Source organism: Manis javanica, chromosome 4, assembly GCF_040802235.1.
Source record: "Manis javanica isolate MJ-LG chromosome 4, MJ_LKY, whole genome shotgun sequence".
Lineage (NCBI taxonomy): Eukaryota > Metazoa > Chordata > Mammalia > Pholidota > Manidae > Manis > Manis javanica.
In genome coordinates this window covers 138,886,477-138,909,531 of record NC_133159.1, presented here as the reverse complement: position 1 = coordinate 138,909,531, position 23,055 = coordinate 138,886,477, and the positions used below count along the sequence as shown (strand labels likewise).

At 35.0% G+C, this 23,055-nt stretch overlaps 2 protein-coding genes and 1 long non-coding RNA gene across 8 annotated transcripts in view; 1 reads left to right on the top strand and 2 right to left on the bottom strand.

The window, feature by feature from the left end:
• The window catches only part of NF1 (neurofibromin 1), a 274,044-nt gene that overhangs the window by 184,899 nt on the left and 66,090 nt on the right, over window positions 1-23,055 (top strand). The window lies entirely within an intron of this gene.
• Window positions 577-8,367, bottom strand: LOC108397810 (uncharacterized). The gene is made up of 2 exons (XR_001853277.3): window positions 2,148-8,367; window positions 577-1,583 (listed from the first exon to the last, which is right to left on the bottom strand). It is a non-coding gene; the product is annotated as an uncharacterized lncRNA (long non-coding RNA).
• OMG (oligodendrocyte myelin glycoprotein) lies at window positions 19,852-22,537 on the bottom strand. Its single transcript, XM_017661386.3, has 2 exons — window positions 22,390-22,537; window positions 19,852-21,549 (listed from the first exon to the last, which is right to left on the bottom strand). Exons 1-2 carry the CDS (start codon window positions 22,390-22,392, stop codon window positions 20,218-20,220), a joined length of 1,335 nt encoding a protein of 444 aa, XP_017516875.1. The 5' UTR covers window positions 22,393-22,537; the 3' UTR covers window positions 19,852-20,217.

Sequence of the window (23,055 nt, the reverse complement as noted above, 5' to 3'; positions counted from 1 at the left end):
GCTTTTTCTGTATCAGGCAAATTGTGGATGTTATATAATTTTTTTAAAACCCTTACAATAATCTTCTGAGCTATTTATGACATTTATTAATAGTGATTGACATATGTATAAACTGAAACTTAAGAGAAGTTGTTAGTCATTCCCAAACCTCGCTATGAGAATGTCACGGAGAATTCAAACAAACATATTCCCAGGCTGTATCCTTGAGCTACCAAATCAAAATCTCACAGGTAGAACCTAATCTATATATTTAACTGGCACCTCAAGTGATTCATTTGTAGTTAGTTCATTACCAGAGTTTGTTTGGGAATCCCACTCAGTCATGTATTTAGCTTGTGTTAGCATAGCTTGTGAGAATCAGAGTTGAGTTTTAAACCTTAACAACTGCACTATTAATAACATGGTTATTATCACTGCTAAAATTATGTACTATTTTGGGGGGTTAAATAAACCTTTGTAGACCATGAAAATCTCACCAATAGTTATGAGATACGTATCTTTTGGGAAGAATTCTGAATTCTAGGCATCTGATTTACAAATGACCTTTTGAATTATGAGACTCAAAGAAAAATAATCGACATTGGAGCAGCTGTATCATGTATTTCCAAGGATAGCAGAATTGGCACCTTTTTTACTATGACAACATATTACTATTGCACATTCATGAAATACGGTGACACAAATAGGTGTATTGTCCTATAGAGCACTGTAGTTTCTCCTTACCAGATTAGCACTTTTTTGTCTATTTAATAAAAAATAAAATAAGAACAACACATATCACTCCTTATACCCCATTCCCTACTCTCTGTCCCTCTCTCTCACATACACACACAGAGGCAATACTTCGGTTAAATGTCTCCAACATAATTTCTTCTCTTATATCTTTAATGTAACAATCTGAGTTTCAATTCAAGTTTGCAAACATTTAAAGGGCAAATATGCAGTACTTTGCTTGTTTTAGCATTTGTAAGGAAGGAAACAATCATTAAAATATTAATTAAACTTACACAATTAAAATTTGCAAACAACCAAATTAAGCTAGGATAATAATAATTTCCTAAGAAGTAAATGGAAATAAATTGATTTTCCTAGTGTGTTGTTGTAGTCAACAGATAGTAATGAACTTAAGACAGAAATATAGACAGTTAACTCCACTTCAGCCCGAGTGCACACAGTATAGCAAAAATATTATGTACAAAAGAAAGTCAGTATTGTCCATTGGATTCAGTTTGGTGCCACCACTTTTCTTAGTTGTCATATTCATGGTTGTGAGTACCTGTGGGGTCATTACTGTTTTTGTAGTTATCTTGGGATTTGAAGTAATCTTGCCATTTGAGGTTATTTGGAGATTTGCAGTAGTCTTGAAATTTGAGGTTGTCTTGGAATTTGGGGTCATTTTGGAGTTTGGGGTTGTGTTGGAATATAGGGTTGTCTTGGAATTCAGGGTTGTGTTAGAATCCAGACTTGTCCTGGGGCTTGAGACTGCCATAGAACTTGAGGTGATCGGTGGTATAGTTGTCCCATAAGTTTTAACAACAAACAGGAGAAACAGGCTAATGAGTGATAACTTGAACATCATTTTCCTGTTTCAAAATAATTACATAAATTTAACACTGGGCTCACAAACGAATCTAAGAACTAGCTTTTTAAAGGGGAAAAATGAAGGAAACCTCATTCCAGCACTGGGAAAATGCCTACCTTTGATTTAACAAATCTTACGGTTTTTAAGATAAAAGGAAATTTAGAAGTGATCTAAATCAACCCCTTCATTTTACAAATGGGCTCAGACAAAGGCTATCACTTGCCTGAGGATCCATATCTAAAAATGACCAGAACTTGAACTTGAGTCTTAGTCCAGTGTTTTTTAGTAGATGTAGACTATGAAAACATAGTATGGATATAAATCAAAAGTTTAATAGTAAACCATTTTTAAAGAAAGGCTTATTTTCTTTTATGCTATATTCAAATCTAATGGCTTGTCACGTTTGAGATAAAGCAACTAGCCCATGTTGGGCATGGTTAAATATTCTTTTTTTTTAAACTTGAAGCTCAAACTTTAAGTTTATAGAAATCTAATATATACTAAAAGTTACATTTGGGCTCTAATGTATAATATATAACTTGAGAAGGTTTCAAATTAATATTACCTTTTGATGTTTTTTCTTTGAATAGAAAAGAATTCAGGCTTCCTCCAGTGTCCTATGGGCAATATAGCTTCTTCCTGGGTGCTGTTTAAATATAATCAATGAGGAAGTCACATGTTGTGAACCTGACCTGCCATTTGCTCTCTGGAAATGTGCTGTCAGGTGTTTTCCAAACAACTGGTGTAAACAGATATCTTTGGCAGAGATCAAGAAATTCAAATGAAGTCTTTCTAAAATCTACTTGCTTACTTAAAGAACCCAGTTAATACCAGTATTTTATTCCTCATATCCATGTATACGTTAGTGAATTTCTTCACTGGATTGACTCTACTTGGAGGAATATGCTATTTTGCCAGCTTTGATTATCATGACTTAAAATCAAATATATTAGAGATCGATGTCTTTTTTTTTTTTTCTTAATGTGTCATGTATATATGTTAATAGGGTAGTTTCTGGGCATCTTTATTTTGAAGTATTAAAAATAACTCAGGAATATACCATTCAGGAAATTAATTTCTAGTAAAGAATTAAAATAACCTCTTAGAAAAGAAGCTAAACTTTTTTACTATAAAACTAACTTAATAAGAAAAGGGTTACACATGAAAGTAATACTTTTATTCTGAGTTTACAAAGATTTTTAAAAATACATTAAAAAATTACACACATTGAAGCACATTAATATATTCTTTAAAGGAATTTCATCTTTTCATCACTCCTTTTCCTTATTAACTAGCATACAGGGAAGTTGAGTTGTATTGTGCTAGTGTTTCGTCCCATTGGCCAGCACTCTTTAAAAATTGCAGGGCTGTGGACAATGGTGTTGACATACAAGGAAATTGCTACATAAATGGTAGAAATACAAGTCAGTACATGTTCCTCACTTGTTTTACTTTGTTATTAAGATTTATTTTTTCTCCTGAATGAATAGAGCCAGTGGTTACTAAATATTATGGTACAAAAACCTCTCAACTGGAGGTTAGCATTATCAAATGTAAGAAGTAAACATAAAAAGCCTCTTAGCAACCAGAGTAGATTTTGTAAATCCAAGTACTCAGATAATGTACAGATAACTCTTTATTAATGCTTCAAATGCCTCACTCTCAACTTGTTTAAAACTTAAAATAATAAGAAACATTTTCCCCTTCCTGTTCTCGGACCCAGGTAAATTCTTCTCATAATCTCTTTCTCATTTAATTGCATCATTACCTACGGAAATGGCACTCCAACCTTGAATCTCTCATTATCTTCTTTTACTTACTGATCTTAAGTTTCCCAGGCCTCTTGATGATAACTAAGTAAAATTAAAAATTTGGATGCTCCAGCATTCAGATGTTGCCAAACAAACAAAAATCATTCACCATTATTCAGGCCTTTAAATAGCTCCCACCTCTGTGTCTTTGTGCAGCATTCCCTGTCTGCCCAAAGCACTTCTTTCTTGTTAAAAATTCTGAGTTTCCTTTTAGGTCTGTCTCTGATGGCATCACCTTTTATGTGAGCCTTTCTTAATTCTGCACTTCAGAATCAGTCATTTTAGAATTTCTTACTTCTGGAGCATTTATCAGAGTCTGCTTTTCACTCCGGATATATCCCAAATTTTCTTTCCACCACATCCTGGCTTTCTGTGGTCAGGTACTATCTTATTCTTTGTACTCCCTCTGCCTGCTAGTACAGTGAGTGCTTGTACAGAACAGGACACAATAAACATAGGAATTTACTGAAATATCTCCCCTTGGTTTCTTCGTGTCTAAGGGCTGATAGCATCACCAATGTCTAAAATAATAAGAGACATTTGTCATTTGCAGTTTTCCCTGCATCATGGGCATAAACATGTGAGTCACAGGCCTGAGTTTAAGTCCCATTTCTACTTTCTTGGTGCTGTTTTTAGAGGTTTCTTCATTTGTATAATATGCTAACAATGCACATGCATAATCCCTTATCTGCAATTCTGAAATCCTCTGAACCTAAAGTTTTGTCAAAAAAAGTTTGACACCAAAACTTACTTGATGGAAACACCTACCCTACATTAATGTGAGGCTTTTTGTTATCTTTCTTAGTATCATCTGTATTTGTCCCACTTAGTGTGGATGTTTCACTGCATATATAGTGAGGTTGATTTTTGGGTGCTGTCTCAAATTCCACTGGTGTATTACAGATGCACAGTAAGGCTAGGACTTCTATTTGTTTTTCTCCTGTTCCTTCCGGGCCTATCACCATACCACTTCTAGCATCCTCATAATTAGGTATGTTATGTATCTGAGCTCTGGTCAGTAAAATATAGGTTCTAGTGATAAATATCACTTCAAGGCCTGGTATCTAACTTCTCACCAGTCTTTCATTTTTGCTCTCTTCTGTCAGTACCTAGTAAAAACAGGTAGGAGGTTTCTGAGACCCTAGAAGATGGTAGAACTACTGGATGACTGATGTAAGGAAGATAAACTTTTGTCTTAGTGATATTTTAGGGTTACTTGTGACAGAATTTAGTTTATGATGACTAACTGATTGATTTACAAATAATGTATCATCCTTGCATCCCTGGAATAAATCTCACTTGGTTCAGCAGAAGAAGGAGAAGAAAGAGAAGTCAGGAAAATTTACAGTTGCATCAAAAAGAATAAAATTCCTAGGAATAAACATAACCAAGGAGATGAAAGACCTGTGCTCTGAAAAAACTGTAAGACACTGATAAAATAAATTAAAGAAGACACGAATAACAGAAATATATCCCATGCTTATGGATAGGAAGAATTATTATTGTCAAAATGGCCATCCTAACCCAAAGCAATTTACAGATTGAATGCAATCCCTATCAAAATACCAATGGCATTTTTCAGCAAACTAGAGCCAGTAATTCTAAAATTCATATGGAAACACAAAGACCTTGAATAACCAAAGCAATCCTGAGAAAGAAGAACAAAGCTGGGGGTATTACACTCCCTGACTTCAAGCTATAATACAAAGCTACAGTAATCAAAACAGTATGGCCCTGGCACAAGAACAGATGCATAGATCAGTGGAACAGAATAGAGAGCCCAGAAATAAACCCACACATATATGGTCAATTAAATATGTTAAAGGAGCCATAAATATACAATAGGAAAAAGACAGTCTTTTCAGTGGTGTTGGGAAAACTGGACAGCTATGTGCAAGAGAATGAAACTGTCCTGGTTTACCATCCAAGTTCATACACAAAAGTGAACTCAAAATGAATTAAAGACCTAAATAAAAGACGTGAAATCACAAACTCTTAGGAAAAAACATAGGCCCAAAATCCCTTGAATAAAGCATGAGCAGTCTTTTTCAGGATATGTTTTCCCGGGCAAGGGAAACAAAAGCAAAAATGAACAAGTGGGAGTGTATCAAACTAAAAAGCTTCTATACAACAACAGACACCATCAACAAAACAAAAAAGCAACCTACAATTTAAGAGAATATATTCATAAACAACTTATCTCATAAGAGGTTAACATTCAAAATATATAAAGAACTCATACACCTCAACACCAAAAAAACAACCTGATTAAAAACTGGGCAGAAGACCTGAACATACATTTCTCCAGAGAAGAAATACAGATAGCCAACAGGCACATGAAAAGATGCTCCACATCGCTAATCATCAGGGAAGTGCAAATCAAAACCACAATGAGATACCACCTCATACCAGTCAGGTTTGCCACTATCCAAAAGATAAGAAATAACAAGTGCTGGCAAGGATGTGGAGAAAAGGGAGCCCTCCTAGTCTGTTGGTGGGAATGTAAATTGGTGCAGCCATTATGGAGGTTCCTCAAAAAACTAAGAATAGAAATAGAATATAACCTAGTATTGTCACTTCTAGGAATTTACCTGAAGAAAATAAAATCTCTGATTTGAGAACATACATGCACCACTATGTTTATTGATGCATCATTTACAATAGCCAAGATATAGAAGCAACCAAAGTATCTATAGATGAGTATATAAATCAAATGTACATTTATGCAATGGAACATTATTCAGCCACAAAAAAGAAAGAAATACTGCCATTTGTGACAACTTGCATAGACCTAGAGGGTATCATGCTAAATGAAATAAGCTGAGTGGAGAAAGACAAATGCCATATAATTTATGTGTGGAATCTAAAAACAAAAACAAAATGACCAAAGAGCAGTAGACTCATAGACATTGGGAACTGACTGATGGTTACCACAGGGGAGGGGTTGAGGTGGGCAGGTAGGGTAGATGAGGGGGATAAGGGCCACAAAGTGTCAATCATAACACAAGTTAATCATAGGGATGGAAGTGCAGCATGGAGAATATAGCCCATGATTCAGTAACATCTTTCTGTGTTGACAGATAGTAACCACTCTAGTTGGTGTGAGGATGACTTATGTGTAACTGTTGAATCATTGTATACTTGAAACCAATATAATATTATGTATCAACTATACTTCAATAAAAAAGATACTTAAAAAAATAAAAAATAGAAGTAGAACATGTAAAACATTTCAATAGTATGTAACAGCAAGTGGCTTTTTATTGTGGACAATTAGTTTTCAAGAAATTACTTGGAAGCTTTCTGAGAAAGCGGATATGCAAATATGCAAAAACAAGGTATTGTTATGTTAGTCTTAAATGTGACTATCTTTTAAGTTGTACATAAGCACTTTTCTACAGCAAAAAATCAGCCTCTTTATTTTAGAAATACAGGAAAAAGAACACATTTCCCCTTAGTTGCAAAATATATTCTAAGGGCAAATGTCCATCTTTGAGCAAGTTTGTCTTACTGGCATAATACAATAAGTGTGTTATCAATTTTGGCATGTCATTTATTGTTTTTTGATGCTAATGAAAAAGTGATTTAAAATTTTTAAATTGAAATATAGCTGATCTATGGTATTATATTGGTTTCAGGTATATACAGCATAGTGATTTGACAGTTATGTACATTACTAAATGCTCACCACTTTAAGTATAGTTACCATCTGTCAACATACAAAGATATTACAATATTATTGACTGTATTCCCTATACTGTGCATTCATCCCCAGGACTAATTTATTTTATAATTTTAAGTTTATACCTCTTTATCCCAGTTACCTATTTCACCCATCCCTTCACCTCACTCCCCTATGGCAACCACCAGTCTGTTCGCTATATTTATGAACCTATTTGTTTTGTTTTTTAGAATGCACATAAAAGTGCATTCTGGTTCTGTGAAAAATGCCACTGACATTTGATCTATATATAGAAATCATATGGTATTTGATTTATTTCACTTAGTGTAATAGCCTCTAGGTCCACCCATGTTGTTGCAAACGTCAGGATTTCATTCTTTTTTTTACAGCTGAGTAATATTCCATTGTGTATAGGTACCATAGCTGTTTTATCCATTCATCTATTAATGGATGCTTAGGTTGTTTCCCTATCTTGGCTGTTGTAAATAATGTGACAGTAAACATAGGAGTGCATATATCTTTTCAAATTAGTGATTTTGTTTTCTTTGGATAAATTCCCAGAAGTGGAATTGCTGGATTATGATATTTCTATTTTTAGATTTTTGAGAAACCCTCCATACTGCTTTCCATAGAGGCTGCACCAGTTTACATTCCCACCAACAGTGTTTGCCAGCACTTATTCTTGTTTTTTTGACAGCCATCTTGACAGGTGTGTGAAATCATATCTCATTGTGGTTTTGATTTGTATTTCCCTGACAATTGGTGATGTTAACCATCTTTTCATGTGTCTGTTGGCCATCTGTATGGAAAAATGTCTGTTCAAGTCCTCTGCCCATTTTTTGATCAAGTTATTTGATTTCTTTGGTATTGAGTTATATGGGTTCTTTATGTATTTTGGTTATTAGTCCCTTATCAGATATATCATTTAAATATCATTCAGTAGGTTGCCATTTCATTTTCTTCATGGCTTCTTTTGCAATGTAGAAGCTTTTTAGTTTAATGTAATCCTAATTGTTTATTTTTACTTTTGTTTCCCTTCCCTGGGGAGACATATCCAGAAAAAAATTACTTCTGCTAAGAGTTTACTGCATATTTTTCATGTTTCATGGTTTTATGATTTCAAACCTTATATTTAGGTCTTTAATCATTTTGAGTTTATTTTTGTGTATGATGTATGACAGTAATCCAATTTTATTCTTTTGCATGTATCTTATCTAGTTTTCCCAACACTATTTATTGAAGAGACTGACTTTTCCCCATTGTATATTTTTAACTCCTTTGTAATATGTTAATTGACCATAAAGCATGGGTTTATTTCTGGGCTCTCTATTCTGTTCCATTGACCTATATGTCTCTTTTGTGCCTCTATCTTATTGTTTTGATTATTATAACTTTGTAGTATAGTTTGAAATCATGGAGTGTGATACCTCTAGCTCATTTTTCTTTCTCAAGATTGCTTTGGTTATTCAGGATCTTTTATGGTTCCACACAAATTTTAGGATTATTTGTTCTGGTTCTGTGAAAAATGCCACTGACATTTGATCTATATATAGATTGCTTTGGCTAACCTACATTATGACCATTTTAACAATTTTAATTATTCCTAAGAAAGTGATTTTTTAAAAATAATTTTTAAGAGGGGCTCTCCTGTTTTCTTCCCTTGGATATTGGTATCTCCATCTACCTTGAACTTTAAATAGAAGCCTTAGCATCACTCTTCACTTCTTAATCATATATATCTGATTAGCTATTAAGTCTTATTGATTCTGCTTCAGAAAAAAAACTTATGCTTTATTTTCATATTACAGACTCAGTTTGTAGTTTTATCAGTTGTCTAAGCTGGGGTTAGCAAACCTTTCCTGCAAAGGACCGGGTAACAAATATTTTAGGCTTTACAAGATAAATACAGTTTTCTTTTTTCTTTTTTTGTTGTTTTATTTTTAACAACTCTTTAAAAATGAGAACTGTTCTTAGTTTTCAGGCCATTCAAAAACAGGCTACAAGCAACATGAGGGCAGGGTATCACTAGTGGATGCTGACCTCTGGTCTTGGATTCTTTGTCACCAACATTTTACCCCATCCCCTCCATCTTCCACATTACTGCCAGAGTGATCTCTAAAAATATGACCATCTCACTCCCAGATAAAACCTTTTATGTGTTATTCTTAGCCAAGTTTTCATTCTTAAGGCATTCATATACCATCTTTGGGATTTTTGCCACTTCTTCATATTGTCTATACTGTTATTTTCTCAATATTTTTATTGACTTTAAAAAAAAACTTTTTTCTTAAAGGAAAATATGTTATACTTTAAATAGAAAAATCAGTATTGGTTGCCATAACTAGAAAATCAGTAAACAAAAGAGAATAGTAGAAAGAAATACAGAACTATTAAATACTATTTCCTATACCACTCCATTATATAGGTACTACAGTTCAAAAAACCACTGGCTAATAAGGTAAATCCTATGTTCCTTAGCATCTCACATAAGTCTCTTCATAATCTTTGATGCTGCTCACATTATTTGCATTTTACAGTACTTATATTAGTTTCTACCTTTAGACAGTAGAAAGTCATTTTGGTCAAAGGCTAATTTCAATAATAGTGATTAGAATTGGAGTTGTGAATTGAGCCAAAGATTTCTTGAGTGGTTTTGTTTTCTGTGATACGTGTTGTACAGAAGTATAGTGGTCTTCAATATTACTGAAACAAGGCTTTGATTTATTCAGCAAAGGTGATTAAGTGATTGATACATACTGAATAATCTGGTGGTTATGACTTAACACATAGTCACAAACTGCAAAAAGAAGACAGTGGCTGCAGTCCATCTATTGCTATGAAAACACACTTGGTTTTTAATCAACTGTGACTCACCTCTTTTATTGTAAGTATGTAATCCTTGAAAGGAAATAATCCTGAGATACACTTATGAGGTGTGATTATGTAAAATAACATGGACAAATTCTAGAACAAGCATCTCAGAATAACACCCAGTGAATATTATTCCTTTCAGAAGAGTCACTGTTGGAGGTAATGTACTTAGTTCAAAACCTGCTGCTTTTGAGCACATTTTAGGGAAATATATTTTAAAAGTGCTGTCAAAGTCTGAAGCATGTTCTTTTTAAATTTGGAAGGAAAGTTCATATTTGAAATTTTTTTGTTTAAAATGAAGTTTTTCTTGTATGATTTATAAATGAGCTTATAGTAATATTTGAAAGAAGGGATCACATAGGTGTTTTGACTAGTGACAACCTCATTGGAGTAAGAGTTTAATGACTCAAACATGACTGCCTTGAAGAAAAAATACAAAAATTTAAAATTTAAAGTCACATGTATGACATTTATTTTTAAAATTGAAATCGGTTTATAGTCAACTCATAATTGATATATGAAGATGTTTTACTAATTACAGGTGACTCCTTGATTCTTTGATTAATTTTAATGCTTTACAGAGACTACCTTTTACAGTATGTCTCTAAGTTTATATTTAATCTCCTGCAGCTGTTATTTGTTTAATTTGGAATTTAAGGCAGGAGACTTAGAACACTTCATCTAAGTATATTTTGTTAAAGCAAAAAAGTTTTTGTGTAATCATTGTAGAAAATCCCTACAATGAAGAAATACTAGGACTTAAAAATAAGTGAAATTATTTTTATTTTAAACATTTACTTGCTTTTTAAAATTATTTGTCATCAGTATGAGGAAATACAGCTGCGTATCTGATGTGTAAGTAATAGAACCGGTAAACGGCTGTGGCTGTGTGCCAGCGGCCCTCATACCACAGTGTGTCAGATGGAGTGGTGGCCGCTGAGGCTTTAGCTGGCAAGCAAAGGCCTTTCCAGTGGTAACTGTGGTGTATGGCATCCTTGTTTTCCCCTACCAATGTTTTTTTTTTTTCTTTTTCAATGAAAAGCTATTAAACCTTAGCTTATTTTCTGTTGAGGCAAGCATTTGACAGGCATTTGAACTCCCTCAGCCTGCCAGAAGTGTTCAGTTTGTTTGTGTGAAGTGTAACTATGGGCAACAAAATAACACAAAGTGAAAAACTACATTTCCTGTTATTATTTCTTTAGATTTATTTGATATTTGGCCTTGAGATACCCATGTAAAATATTCAGATAGCTGATATTTTACTGCTAAATCTTATTTCCCATGGGATAGATGAATAACAAACCTTGTAAACTAGTTATTTAAAGTGTAACTATATACATAGGGCATTATGTACCATTATGGACTGTCATTTCCATTTCTGATATTGTTAATTACCCAAGAATTTCTTATACAAGGGAGAGCAGCAATCTTTAAAATATTTATGTAGCACCTAAGTGCCTTAATATGCATTATTTAATCTGTTCCGTAAAGTACCCATATAGAATACATATTTTAACTAGATTTTTGCCAGAGGACATATTTACTTACTTGCCCAAGATAGCACAGGCTGTAGGGGACAAATGCTATTTCTGTTAAATCACAATATTTTAAATACATTAAACTGTTTTGATCAGAAAAGAAGTATATAGTTTTGCTGTTTTTATTGTGTATGTGTTTAATTTCTGTGCTTTGACCTCATCAATAATTTCCAATAAATTCAGAATATCAGGCTACAGTTTATAGGAAAGATAAATGGGTGTACTGAACCTATGTCTCAACTGGTTTCTAAATATGTTTAAGGGAGTTGGGGCTGTTTAACCAAAATGGCATTTCTTTAAAGTTGAGCTTCTTAAAAACCTCATGCCTCACCACACTTTTCAAAGTGTGAAGCAATTGAATCTGCTTATAACACATTAACACCATTAAGGTGGCTTTGTTTCTGTTTCCCTGATTGATTTCCCTTGAGCTATCTACTTGTGCTAAATTGTTTACAAGTATCAGAATTAATCTTTTCTGGAACTGTTCCAAAAGTAACTCCCTAATACCCACAATTAATTTCTTGTATAAGTAGCAACCTAGCCAAATCCTCCTCTATTCTTAACTTTTCTTCTGCTTTCTCTGGACTGTGAAGCTATGTCTTTGACCTAATGGAAGAAATTAATACGTAGAATAAGACTTGGGGGTTTGATGTGGTCTCTGATTAAGTAAGTCATTTGTAGCCCAGCAGTCACATCTTCGATCTATATTAATTCATTCTTTTATTTATAAATTTAGATCAAGATGGTAAAAAAAAAATTTCCTAAGGAGATAGTGATACCTAAACTGGAACCAAAAGGATGGATAAAGGTTTGCCAGGAGAAGGAGGAAAGGAATGTACCAAAGAGGACATGCAGCATCTCTGAAAGCTTGGTGGTGAGAGAGAGCATGGTGAATTAGAGGGACAGAAAGACATTTTGTCTGAAGCGTACAGTGTGAGGAAGCTGGGAAATTTAAGATGATACTATAAAGGGAAGCAAGGGCCTAGTCATACAGTAAGCTGTATTAAGAGTATAGATTTTATTCTGAGACATGGGGAATTACTGAAGGTTTTATGGTTTTTTAGATTTTCTTTTTTAAGGAGAGAAAAGACTGTCTGGTTAGATTTGTTGGGGAGCAATCCTGACAGCAGTGACCATGTAGAGCTAACATAAACTAATGCAGCATACAGACATACCTCAGAGATATTGCAGGTTTGATTCCAGACTACTGCAATAAAGCAAGTCAAATGAAATTTTTTGTCTCCCAGTGCATATAAAAGTTGTTTATATTGTAGTATAGTCTGTTAAGTGTGCAATAGCATTATGTTTGAAGAAACAATGTACATATCTTAATTTAAAAATACTTCATTGCTAAAAAAATGCTAACCATCATCTGAGCTTTCAGTGAGTAATAATCTTTTTACTGGTGGTGGGTCTTGCCTTGAGGTTGATTGCTGGCTGATCAAGGTGGAGGTTGCTGAAGCCTGGGATAGCTCTGGCAATTTCTTAAAATAAGAAAACAACCAAGTTTGTTGCATCAATTGACTCTTCCTTTCATGAATGATTTCTCTGTAATGTGCAGTGGTGTTTGTAGCATTTTACCCACAGTAGATCCTTTCAAAATTCTTTCAAACCCTGCTGCTGCCTTATCAACTAAGTTTATGGAATATTCCAAATCCTTTGTTCTCATTTCAACAGTCTTTGCAGCATCTTCCTCAGGAGTAGATTCCATCTCATGAATCCATAAAAAGCAACTCTTTATCCGTTCAAGTTTTGTCACAAGGTTATAGCAATTCAATCTCATCTTCAGGCTTCACTTCTAATTCCATTAAAATTTAAGAGAGTTAGGGCCTTGCTATTCCTACCACATCTGCAGCTACTTGCTCCTCAAAGTCTCCATGCAAGTTGGAATCAACTTCTTCCAAACTCCTGTTAATGTTGATGTTTTGACCTCTTGCCATGAACCCAAATGTTCTTAATGGCATCTATAATGGTGAATCCTTTCCAGAAAGTTTTCAGTTTTACTTTTCCCAGATCTGTTAAAAGACTGTATAGCACCTATCACCTTACAAAGTATATTTCTTAAATAATAAAACTTGAAGTTGAAATTACTCTTGATCTGTGGGCTGCATAATGGATGCTGTGTTAGTAGGCATGAAAATAACATTAATCTCACTGCACATCTCCATCAGAGCTCTTGGGTGACCAGGAGCATTGTCAATGAGCTGTAATATTTTTTGAAAGGAATCTTTTTCTGAGTAGTAGATATCAACTGTAGGTTTAACATTTTCGGTAAACCATGTGTAAACAGATGTGTTGTCATCCAGGCTGTGTTTTTCCATTTACAGAGCATAGCAAAGTAGAGTTAGCATAATTCTTAAGGGCCCTGCCTCACCTTGTATGTTACAGAGATGGTTTCTTTCCTTAAGCCTCATGTACCAACCTCTGCTAGCTTTAGACTTTTCTTCTGCAGCTTGCTCACCATTCTCAGCCTTCACAGAATTGAAGAGAGTTAGGACCTTGCTCGTGATTAAGCTTTGGGTTAAGGGAATGTTGTGCCTTTGATCTAACCAGACCACTAAAACTTTCTCTATATCAGCAATAAGGCTGCTCTATTTTCTTATAATTCAGGTGCTCACTGGAGAAGCACTTCTTCAAGAACTTTTCCTTTGTATTCGCAACTTGTCTGGCTGGTACAAGAGGCTTAGCTTTTGGGCTGTCTCGGCTTTCAACATGCCTTCTTCACTAAACTTAAATCATTTCTAGTTTTTTATTTAAAGTGAGAGATGCATGTGACTATTTTTACTTGAACACTTAGAGGCCATTGTAGGGTTATTAAGTGGCCTGATTTCAATATGATTGTTTCAGGGAATAAGGAAGCTGAAGGAGAGGGAAAGAGATGAGGAACAGCAGGTCACTGAAGTGGTCAAACCATACATGACATTTATTAAGTTTGCCATCTTATATGGGCATGGTTCATGGTGCCCCAGAACATTACAATACTAACATCAGAGATCCCTGATCACAGCTCACCATGAGAAATGCAATAATAATGAAAGAATTTGAAATATTGTGGGAATTATTAAAGTGTGACACAGAGACACAAAGTGAGCAAGTGCTGTTGGGAAAAATGGTGCCCTTTGAATTGTTCAATGCAGTGTTGCCATAGCCTTCAATTTTTAAGAACTCAGTAACTGCAAAGCACAGTAAAGTGAAGTGCAGAAAAATGAGATATGCCTGTATATGCATGTCTAAGAATTCTGATTGTGCTTCTCTGTCTCTGATCTTTATTTCATCATAGCCTCTAGATTCTTGACCACCCTACCTATTCACAGTTCATTTTGAATCTTGTTACTTTCTTGTTTTCCTGCTCAGCTCAGATCCCTTGCACAGCTCTTTTAATAGTTCTTTTCTTAGATCTCTTGCATTTTTCAAAGGCAAAGCAGATAATAAGACACCCTTGGTATACAGTATTAACATTTTGTTATATTTCTCTTTTTTGTTGTTTTTATACGTAGTTCTATGACATGTTTACATCCTATAATTTTTGCCTTTCTTTCTTGTCTTTGCATTTTCCACATTTCAAACTTAAAAAGTCTCTTCAGAAATATTTTTATTGGATGAATCATATTCTGGTCATTGAATCATCATTTACTTAACAAATTTCCTAATGGTAGATATTTTGCATCATTTCCATTTTTTTTGCTGTTAGAATGCTGTGATTTAACAGGAATTTGCTAGGTTAAGGGTTAAAAAATTTAGATTTCTCACTCCTTGTGTTTGGAGGCCCACAGCTGGTGCATTAAATTGAGACCATGCAGATTATGACCTGCTGAATGAGGAGGCACAGGCCACCCACACGGGTTGGTAGGTAGCTTCCTTTGCATCCGAGCTCCCACTTCAGGGAAGTGAAAACCCCAGCGTCATTTTGACTGATGGCTATTTCAGTATACTCAAACAAAGGAAGTAAGTCATAAGATTTATTACTTATGGATCCTAGAAATGTGGGCAACAGAGTCGGGGGTGGGGGTAGTTTGTAGTGAGCCAGGGGAAAGGCAGGCCTCTGTCCCAGGTCACAAGTGAGCAGGAGATAGAGCCCAGGTGTAAGCACCTCCCAAAGTGGTTTTGGTGGTGATCTCTAACTTTTCACTAAGAGGTTACTTTAAAGGTGCCCCAGGAAAAGCAAAACAGGAACTTATGGTGGGTTTGTGGTGGGAGTCCTAAACTTGGATCCTTATCTAAATGTCCAGACTCTGGGTGTATACAGAGTTGTCCTACTGTGAAATGCCTAGGCAGAAACTCAGAATGACTGTTTTCTCATCACATTTGCTATTTGTGGTCTGAAAGAGTTATACCGCTATGTGAGTGAATGCAGCTATTTCATTGTCTTTCCTACCATTGATTTTTTATTATCTCTTTAAAAAATTGCTTGATGATTTAATAATGAGGATGATACCACATTTTGGGTTTATTTCTTGATTATTATATGGTTGGTCATACTCCCATATACTTAACAACCCCCATGCTTCCTATCTTTTAAATGTTCTGTTTATGTGTCCTTTGCCCATTTACCATTGGGGAATCTAAGTATATTTCCTTATCAATTTTATGAGCATTTGATTAACAATCTCCTTCATGGCATTCCCTTTTTAACAGGCTCATTTCCTCAGTATAGAGAAGTTGGGGGGTTTTGTGTAGAGAAATCTGCTGATCTGTTTGTCATTTTTTTCTTTAATTTTCTTTAAAAGCGTTCCACACAGATTTGTATAAATTTTAAAATTCTGCTGGTTTTAAGAGTTCCTGTTTTTAATGTTATCTTTCTTAGTTTGCTGTGTAGGTTTATAACATGAAGTGAGTGTTAAGTTGGACTGTTCTCTGATTTTCCCAGCATTGTTTAGTGAATCTTTCCCTCCCCCTTTGATTTGTGATTTTTGCTTCTAAAGTTAACAGTGTTTGAGAACACACTCTATGGTGGGCACTGATCTAGGCAGTTTATATGTATTAGCTCATTTTTTTCTTATAACACCCTGTGAGGAAATGGAAGGAGACACAGAGAATTCTTAAATATACTGTGGTGATCTTCCTTTCTATTTTTATGCCACTGTCATTCTGTCTTAATTATTAAGCTGATTTTCCCTCTTGAGAAAGACTAAGAAACCTTTACTATTTCTTCCTTTTTCTATTCTTGCCTGTTATTTTTTCCAGATGAACTTAAGTGTTTTATGTGATGTTCCAAAAAGAACCTCCTTGGAATGTTGCCAGCATTGCCTTAGTCCATGAGCTATACTGGAAACAGTCACATCTTTCCAGTGCCAATCAGGGTGTATCTCCTGTACGTGGCCTTGGTGCCGGGTACACTCCAGGTGCTGAATTATATTTATTGAGTGGAAGAATAAGTTAATAGACCTTTGTTTCTCATCTCCATCAAGTCTTGATTTATACCTCTCATTAATATTTCAAAGCTTTTGTCCTGCACATTTCATGTGAATGTTATCTCTTAGCATTGTATGTTTTGGTTGTTACTGTCATGAATAGTATCTTTTTTCTGTTATTTTCTAATTACATGTTGCCAGCATATGAGAAAAACATTAATGTTTCCATATTTATTTTGTTATTTACTTGAAGGTACTCTTCTTAAGATGTTCTTGAGGTATGCTTTGGATAGACAGCTATTTCACCTGTTAATAATTATTTTTTTCTTATTTCCCTGTAATTTTATCTGTCGTTTCTGTAAAAGATTGTTTGGATTCTGATTTTAATAGAAATAACTGCACTGTTAAGTATAATGTTGGCTTTTAGTTTGCAATATATGGTATCATTCCTTATCTGGTTCTGAAAATGTATTTAATTAAGAATAATCTTTTAAAAGATTTTAGGTTGACTTTTGCCTGACATTTTGGGTGTCAGTTAAAAGAATTTGGTATTGCTTCAGAGCATCATTATGAAAGATTATTGAGCAGCACATATTTATGATCTTTTAAGTTAGCCATAGAAGGCATCTTCTCATTCTGCTGTGATAACTGAATGTTTCTCTTTCTTCTGGGTACCTATTCCACTAATATCTGGACCCGAATTCTAAAGGGTGGAGGAACAGAGACTGAAGCAAACACCCTTTCATTCTCTTGCTCTTAGGTTATAGAGCTGGGATGTTTCCTTTTATGAGAATTTCTCTAAGCATTGGGCTTGGACAATCACACATAATAAGAATAATCCTAACAACAGCAGCAACGTTCCTGAATATAGAATATGGGGTCCAACGCACTGTTATAATGCTTTATGTGAATTGTATCATTTACTGCTCAGAGAAAAACACTGTGAATAAATTCGAGGTAACTGTGACTTAGAGCAGTAGTAACTTGTCCAGGGTTGTATAGCTAAGAAGTGGCAGAGACAGGATTTAGACCTAGAGCCTCTGATACTAGGGCACACACTCTTCATGGCTGCGTTATCCTGTGTTGCATTTGTTTTTGTGTTTGTGCACTTATATGGATCCTCCTGACTGCTAAGAAACAAAAATTATCTGTAAAATAGAAGCAAGCCTTGGGGGTGGAGAGACAGATATATATCTTATGAGCTTGAGAGGACTTATGCATTTTGAAGTGTTTTGGGAGCCCAGTAATACTGTAGTTCTTAGTGGCAGATAATGAGCCTTCCTCCATTAATAATGATAAGATCACAATTTCCTTAGAAGGAAATCTGTCTAATCACTTTAAGGTAGATAATAGTTCTTCCTAAGGACTGAGAATCTGTGGTTGACATGTGTTGTACTTGTAAATTCACTGAATTTTTCCTCTGCATTTTGTAGGTATGTCAGTAAGATTGGCATAATCCATAGGCTGCTAGTGCTATAATTCATAATTTCACTTTCTTCTGATTTCTCCTCATAGGATTTCAAAGACAACATTGAATTTTTGGCACCCTCAGGGTGAAAGACAGTTAAATCTTAGAAACCTATTTTTTATGAAAACTCAGTACCTGTGTTAATTTTTTAAAAAGATACAAGTGTATGGTACAGTATATCTAAGCAATTATCCTCTCTCATTGATGGTAAAGACACTCTATCAGTAATTGGGAGACAGGGAGAACAGCTTGCCCATTTGGAAAAGTAATGCATTTTAAAATCATTTAGGGGACTTTTCCAAATAATCCCTTTACTTCATGGTGAAATTCCTTGACATAGTGGCCCAATTAGGTTTGCTGGGGCAGAAAGCCTGTTCAAGGACCACTGTACTAGTCAGCATTGGACAGGAATTGCTTTATTGTAATCTTTCCATAAGCCCGGTTCCTTAAAAAGAAAAAAAGAGCACATTAGAAGGTTGTTACTTTTTTCTCTCTCTGCTTAATTTCCCAAACCAGGAAAGAGGTCTGTCTTAATTTTAAAATTTCTTAGCAAAGAGCATAAAAATTTCCTTCTGGACTTTTCACAACTCTAGGAAAGCTTGAAATAAGTTCTTCCTTATGTCTCACAAATTAAATAACTCATTTGTGGCCCACCTATCTCAGTTATGCTGTCTGCATTTCAATCTGGCCTTATTTCAGGGCTTCTCTTTCTGACTTTTGGCTATTATGTTTATCTCTAATTCCTAAGGTGGCTTACTTTTATATTTGTAGAAAATTCTCAGTTTTCTTCTGGTTGGAGTCCCAGGTTGGTTTGATTAGGAGCATCAAGACCTGTTAATGCCTAGCCCTAGTCCTGTTGTCTGTTTCATGGGGTTCATCACATGGTTGTAGCACCAAATGAATCCCAACTTCCCATTCTCTTTTCCCTTTTTTCAACCTCTCCCTCCTTTAGTACTGCCTATGTTTGTTAGACCCCCATGTTTTATCCTGAAACTAACCTTATTTTTAATTTAGGTAAGTCAGATTCTGACATGTGGAATGTAAAAGATAAATTTCCCTCTCCTCCACATAGAAGGCTTTAAATTTTGTAAATATTTAAAATGTCCATTAATATGTGGTTTGTTAGATAAGCATTAAAACTGTTCTTTCAATAAGTCTTAAAACTAAACTTTTCACTATGTTTTTAATAGTTTTCTTAAATTCAAAAAACAAAGCCAGTAAATGTTCCTTATTAAAATGCAAAGCCTAGTGTCCTAGCTTTTTGAAGAGCTTTTGTCCATTATATAATCTGTAAAGTAGCCAAGAGTTCCTCAGAAGCAGGACATCATTTAGATTTAAAACAATTATGGCTTGTGTGTAAAATAATGATGTGGCCTAACCATTCACAGGGTGGCAACCACAGTCTTACTTTAGTGTATCCAAAATCCTTGAATACCTCCAACATTTCATTTGCCATAAAGCATATATCAGTGCACCCAGAACAAAATGGGTAGGTCATTTTGATTCTACAAAGTAAAGTTGGTACAACTAGAATGCTGAATGACACAGTTATGAGCATAGACCTTTTATTTTTTTTTCCCAGATGTTTGACAGTGTAAACATACATAAAATACATATTAAAGTTTAGATGCTTTATGTTTTGCGCAATAAATTGAAGCCTTAAAAAGAAAGCATTTCATTTAAAAAGAAGGAACTCATTAGTTTTACTTAATTAAGACGGTAAGATAGCAGCAAGTACCAAGACATTGTGCACTTCTTTTATTTAAGACAAGTTACTTCATTTACATCAGAGTCAGAAATGTAAGACTGGCTTTCTTGAATATTTAATATAGCTTGAATCACTGGTTAGGGGTGTATTTTCCCAGCTATACATCAGGGAGGAGTTCTTTCATTAGTTTCAGAAAATGCAGACCCTCAGCCAGCCAGCATGACCACAGCATTGAGCATTAAGAGAAATGAAGCATTTACTTTCCAAGCACTTGCCACAGAAAGCAAATGAGTGGTCTTTACATTTGTGGTTGTCTCTTCCCTCCGTAAGTTAAGAGTTGTGCTTTGTTGAGGCCTCTCAGAGAAGTTACTCGGCATGCCACTAGTAATACTTAGGGTCATGGGTGTTGGGGATGATTTTATTGAGCTAGTGAGGCTTGTGTTTGTAACCATTCCATCTTGGAGATGAATAGTTAGAGTTGCAGCTGCTGCTTCATGTGAATTGATCGTTTCTATGGATGTATCTTCTGGATAGGGCACAAAAGCCTTGTCAGTGCTAGGAAAGGTGGTGTCTTTGCTTAGAGTGGCACCAAACGTTGTTTCCTTTGTTTGATATTGTTTGGGAATTCTGGTCACTTTGGATTGAGTTACCATGTTCAGAGAGTTAATGGTGTCCACTGTCTGCATCCCATTTACAGTTAGCAAGCTTGAGGTAAATCCAGAAGGTGTGGGGTATATGTTATGTTCCTTCAAAGATGATATTTGCCTAGAACAGGGAGTCCCTATCACATGGGCTTTTGTTTCCATCATCCACTTCAATAAGTAAGTAATGTTTTGTTCATGGTCACATGACCACCTGTTATTGTAAAGGGTTATCTCTTGCAACTGAAAGAGTTGGTCAAAAGCTTGATCTGGAATGAATGTGAACTTATTATTGTGCAGGTAAAGATGTGTGAGATTTTTCAGGTTTATTAATGTTCCTGGAAGGATTTGTGTCAAGGAATTGTTAGACAGGTCAACGACGTGTAGTTTGGAGGGCATGTTGGTTGGAACTGTCCAAAGTTTGTTATTACTGAGATTGAGAACCTCAAGACTTCTTAGTGTATTTTTAATGAGGACAACCTTTTCCAGCATATTCTTAGAAACATCCAGATATATAAGGTTCCACTGGTAAGCAGTATCAGATTTGTCAAGCAGCTTAATGTTGTTGTTAGCAGCAGACATATTCCAGAGAGACCGAGGTAACTGAGCAGGCAGGCTTTCAAGCCTGTTGTTTGAAATGTCCAGGGTCCTCAGATTGGTATATTGGGTTAACTGGTTATGCAGATCAGTGAAGTGATTATAAGACAGATTTAAATGGATAATATTCTCTTGCAGTCCAGATGGTAATGTAGTCAAGTTTCTGCCTGAACAGTCCACATGCCTGTGCCTCTCTGTGCATGTACATTGGAGAGGACAAATGCATAAAATACCAGGTGTGAGAAACAGAAGGATGAACAGGCTGGGAGACATTTTCAATATCTGATATTCCATCAAAGCCTGAAAACAAACAGATACACCCTTCTTTTAATATGCAAATACAATTAGGCATCTGCATGGGTCAGTTAGCATTAGGCAAAATTTTCAATAAACCTCATTGTTGTTGAGTCCTTTTATTATTGTTCCAGTGATTAAACTAACAAAGCTCCCCTTCATTTATAGTCCAAATGCTTAATCCTCCAACTGAGGCTATGTGATAGAGAGACTCTCTCCCCCTACTCCTGTAATTTCTCCTTCATTTTCTCCCTTCTTTTATCATAGTTTTCTTATTTATCTTCCCAGAGCCTTACTTAATATTATCAAATGACATTCTCTGCAGTCAGTCAGTATTTTAAGCTATTTCTATTTTTTATAATATTCTTTCTTACTCAGATAGGAAAAAATGGCTGTCGGGTCTCTGTTTTGTTTTTTTTTTTTTTTAATCTCTGCAGTAATGTAATAGTATGTGTGTGTGTATAGGGTGAGATTTTATTTAGATACTGAAACAGTACTTTGAAATTCATCTTTGTCTTTTTAGGATAAATATGTCCTTGCAAAATATTTTAAGGCACTTGAAAATTCCAGACCAGTATCATTATACTTTTAAACCTCACATTTTGTGAAATGATTTTTTTCTGTATATTTCAGTGCCAATTCTAAAGGAAAATAATGTGTACATTTACAAAGTGAATGAATATTAACATTAAAAAGAAACCCCTCAACTGACACTGCAGCAAATTTCTGGTGCATGCACTTGCTATTGAATATATTTTCAAACCTAACATTGACTTTTTCATTAAAGAAAGGAGAAAGGAAAAAAATCCTGAAGTCGATCTTTTACTGATTTAAATGATAGCTTACCATAGGGTTGTCTTCAACATCAGCATCTCATTTTCTCCGGGAAACTTAAGCTTAGAGGTCGCCTTGTTCTGGAGAGTGGGAACCGCTTCTAGCTGTGGGCTCTGCTTGCCTGCTCAGCTGCATTGTGTCACTGTGAGCCGGAGCTCTGCAACCACCTGATCAGTACCACAGAGGAGAACTGCAGAGCTGTCATTGGTGCTGACTCAAATTTATTGCGAGAGGTGCACATGCAACAAAATGGACCAAAAAAAATTTTTTAAGGTATACCATTGACTGTACCTATATATCTCAGATTTGCTGTAGGATGGAGTACCTCAGCACATTAGACCTGGCCCTTACTCATCTCTGTATTTGTCTGAGCTTAGACTCCACATTTTAACATTTGCCTCATGAAGAATCTGTTGTTCTTTTAAATGCCTCTACTCTTCATTCTTCTAACATGTTGAAAAATACTGAAAATGAATTTGACCTTCCTTGTGGATGGTTTTTTAAGACACTTACTTAATCCCTGCCTTTATGTTCTTCTAAAATGGTACAATTCTCATGTCACTTTTTAAAATAAAGTAATTCAATCTGTTTGATTTTTATGTACTCCCTCAATATGGTGATAACTATGTATAATCAGCTTTTCAATTTTATCAACCACTTAAATGTTCATTTTCCTTT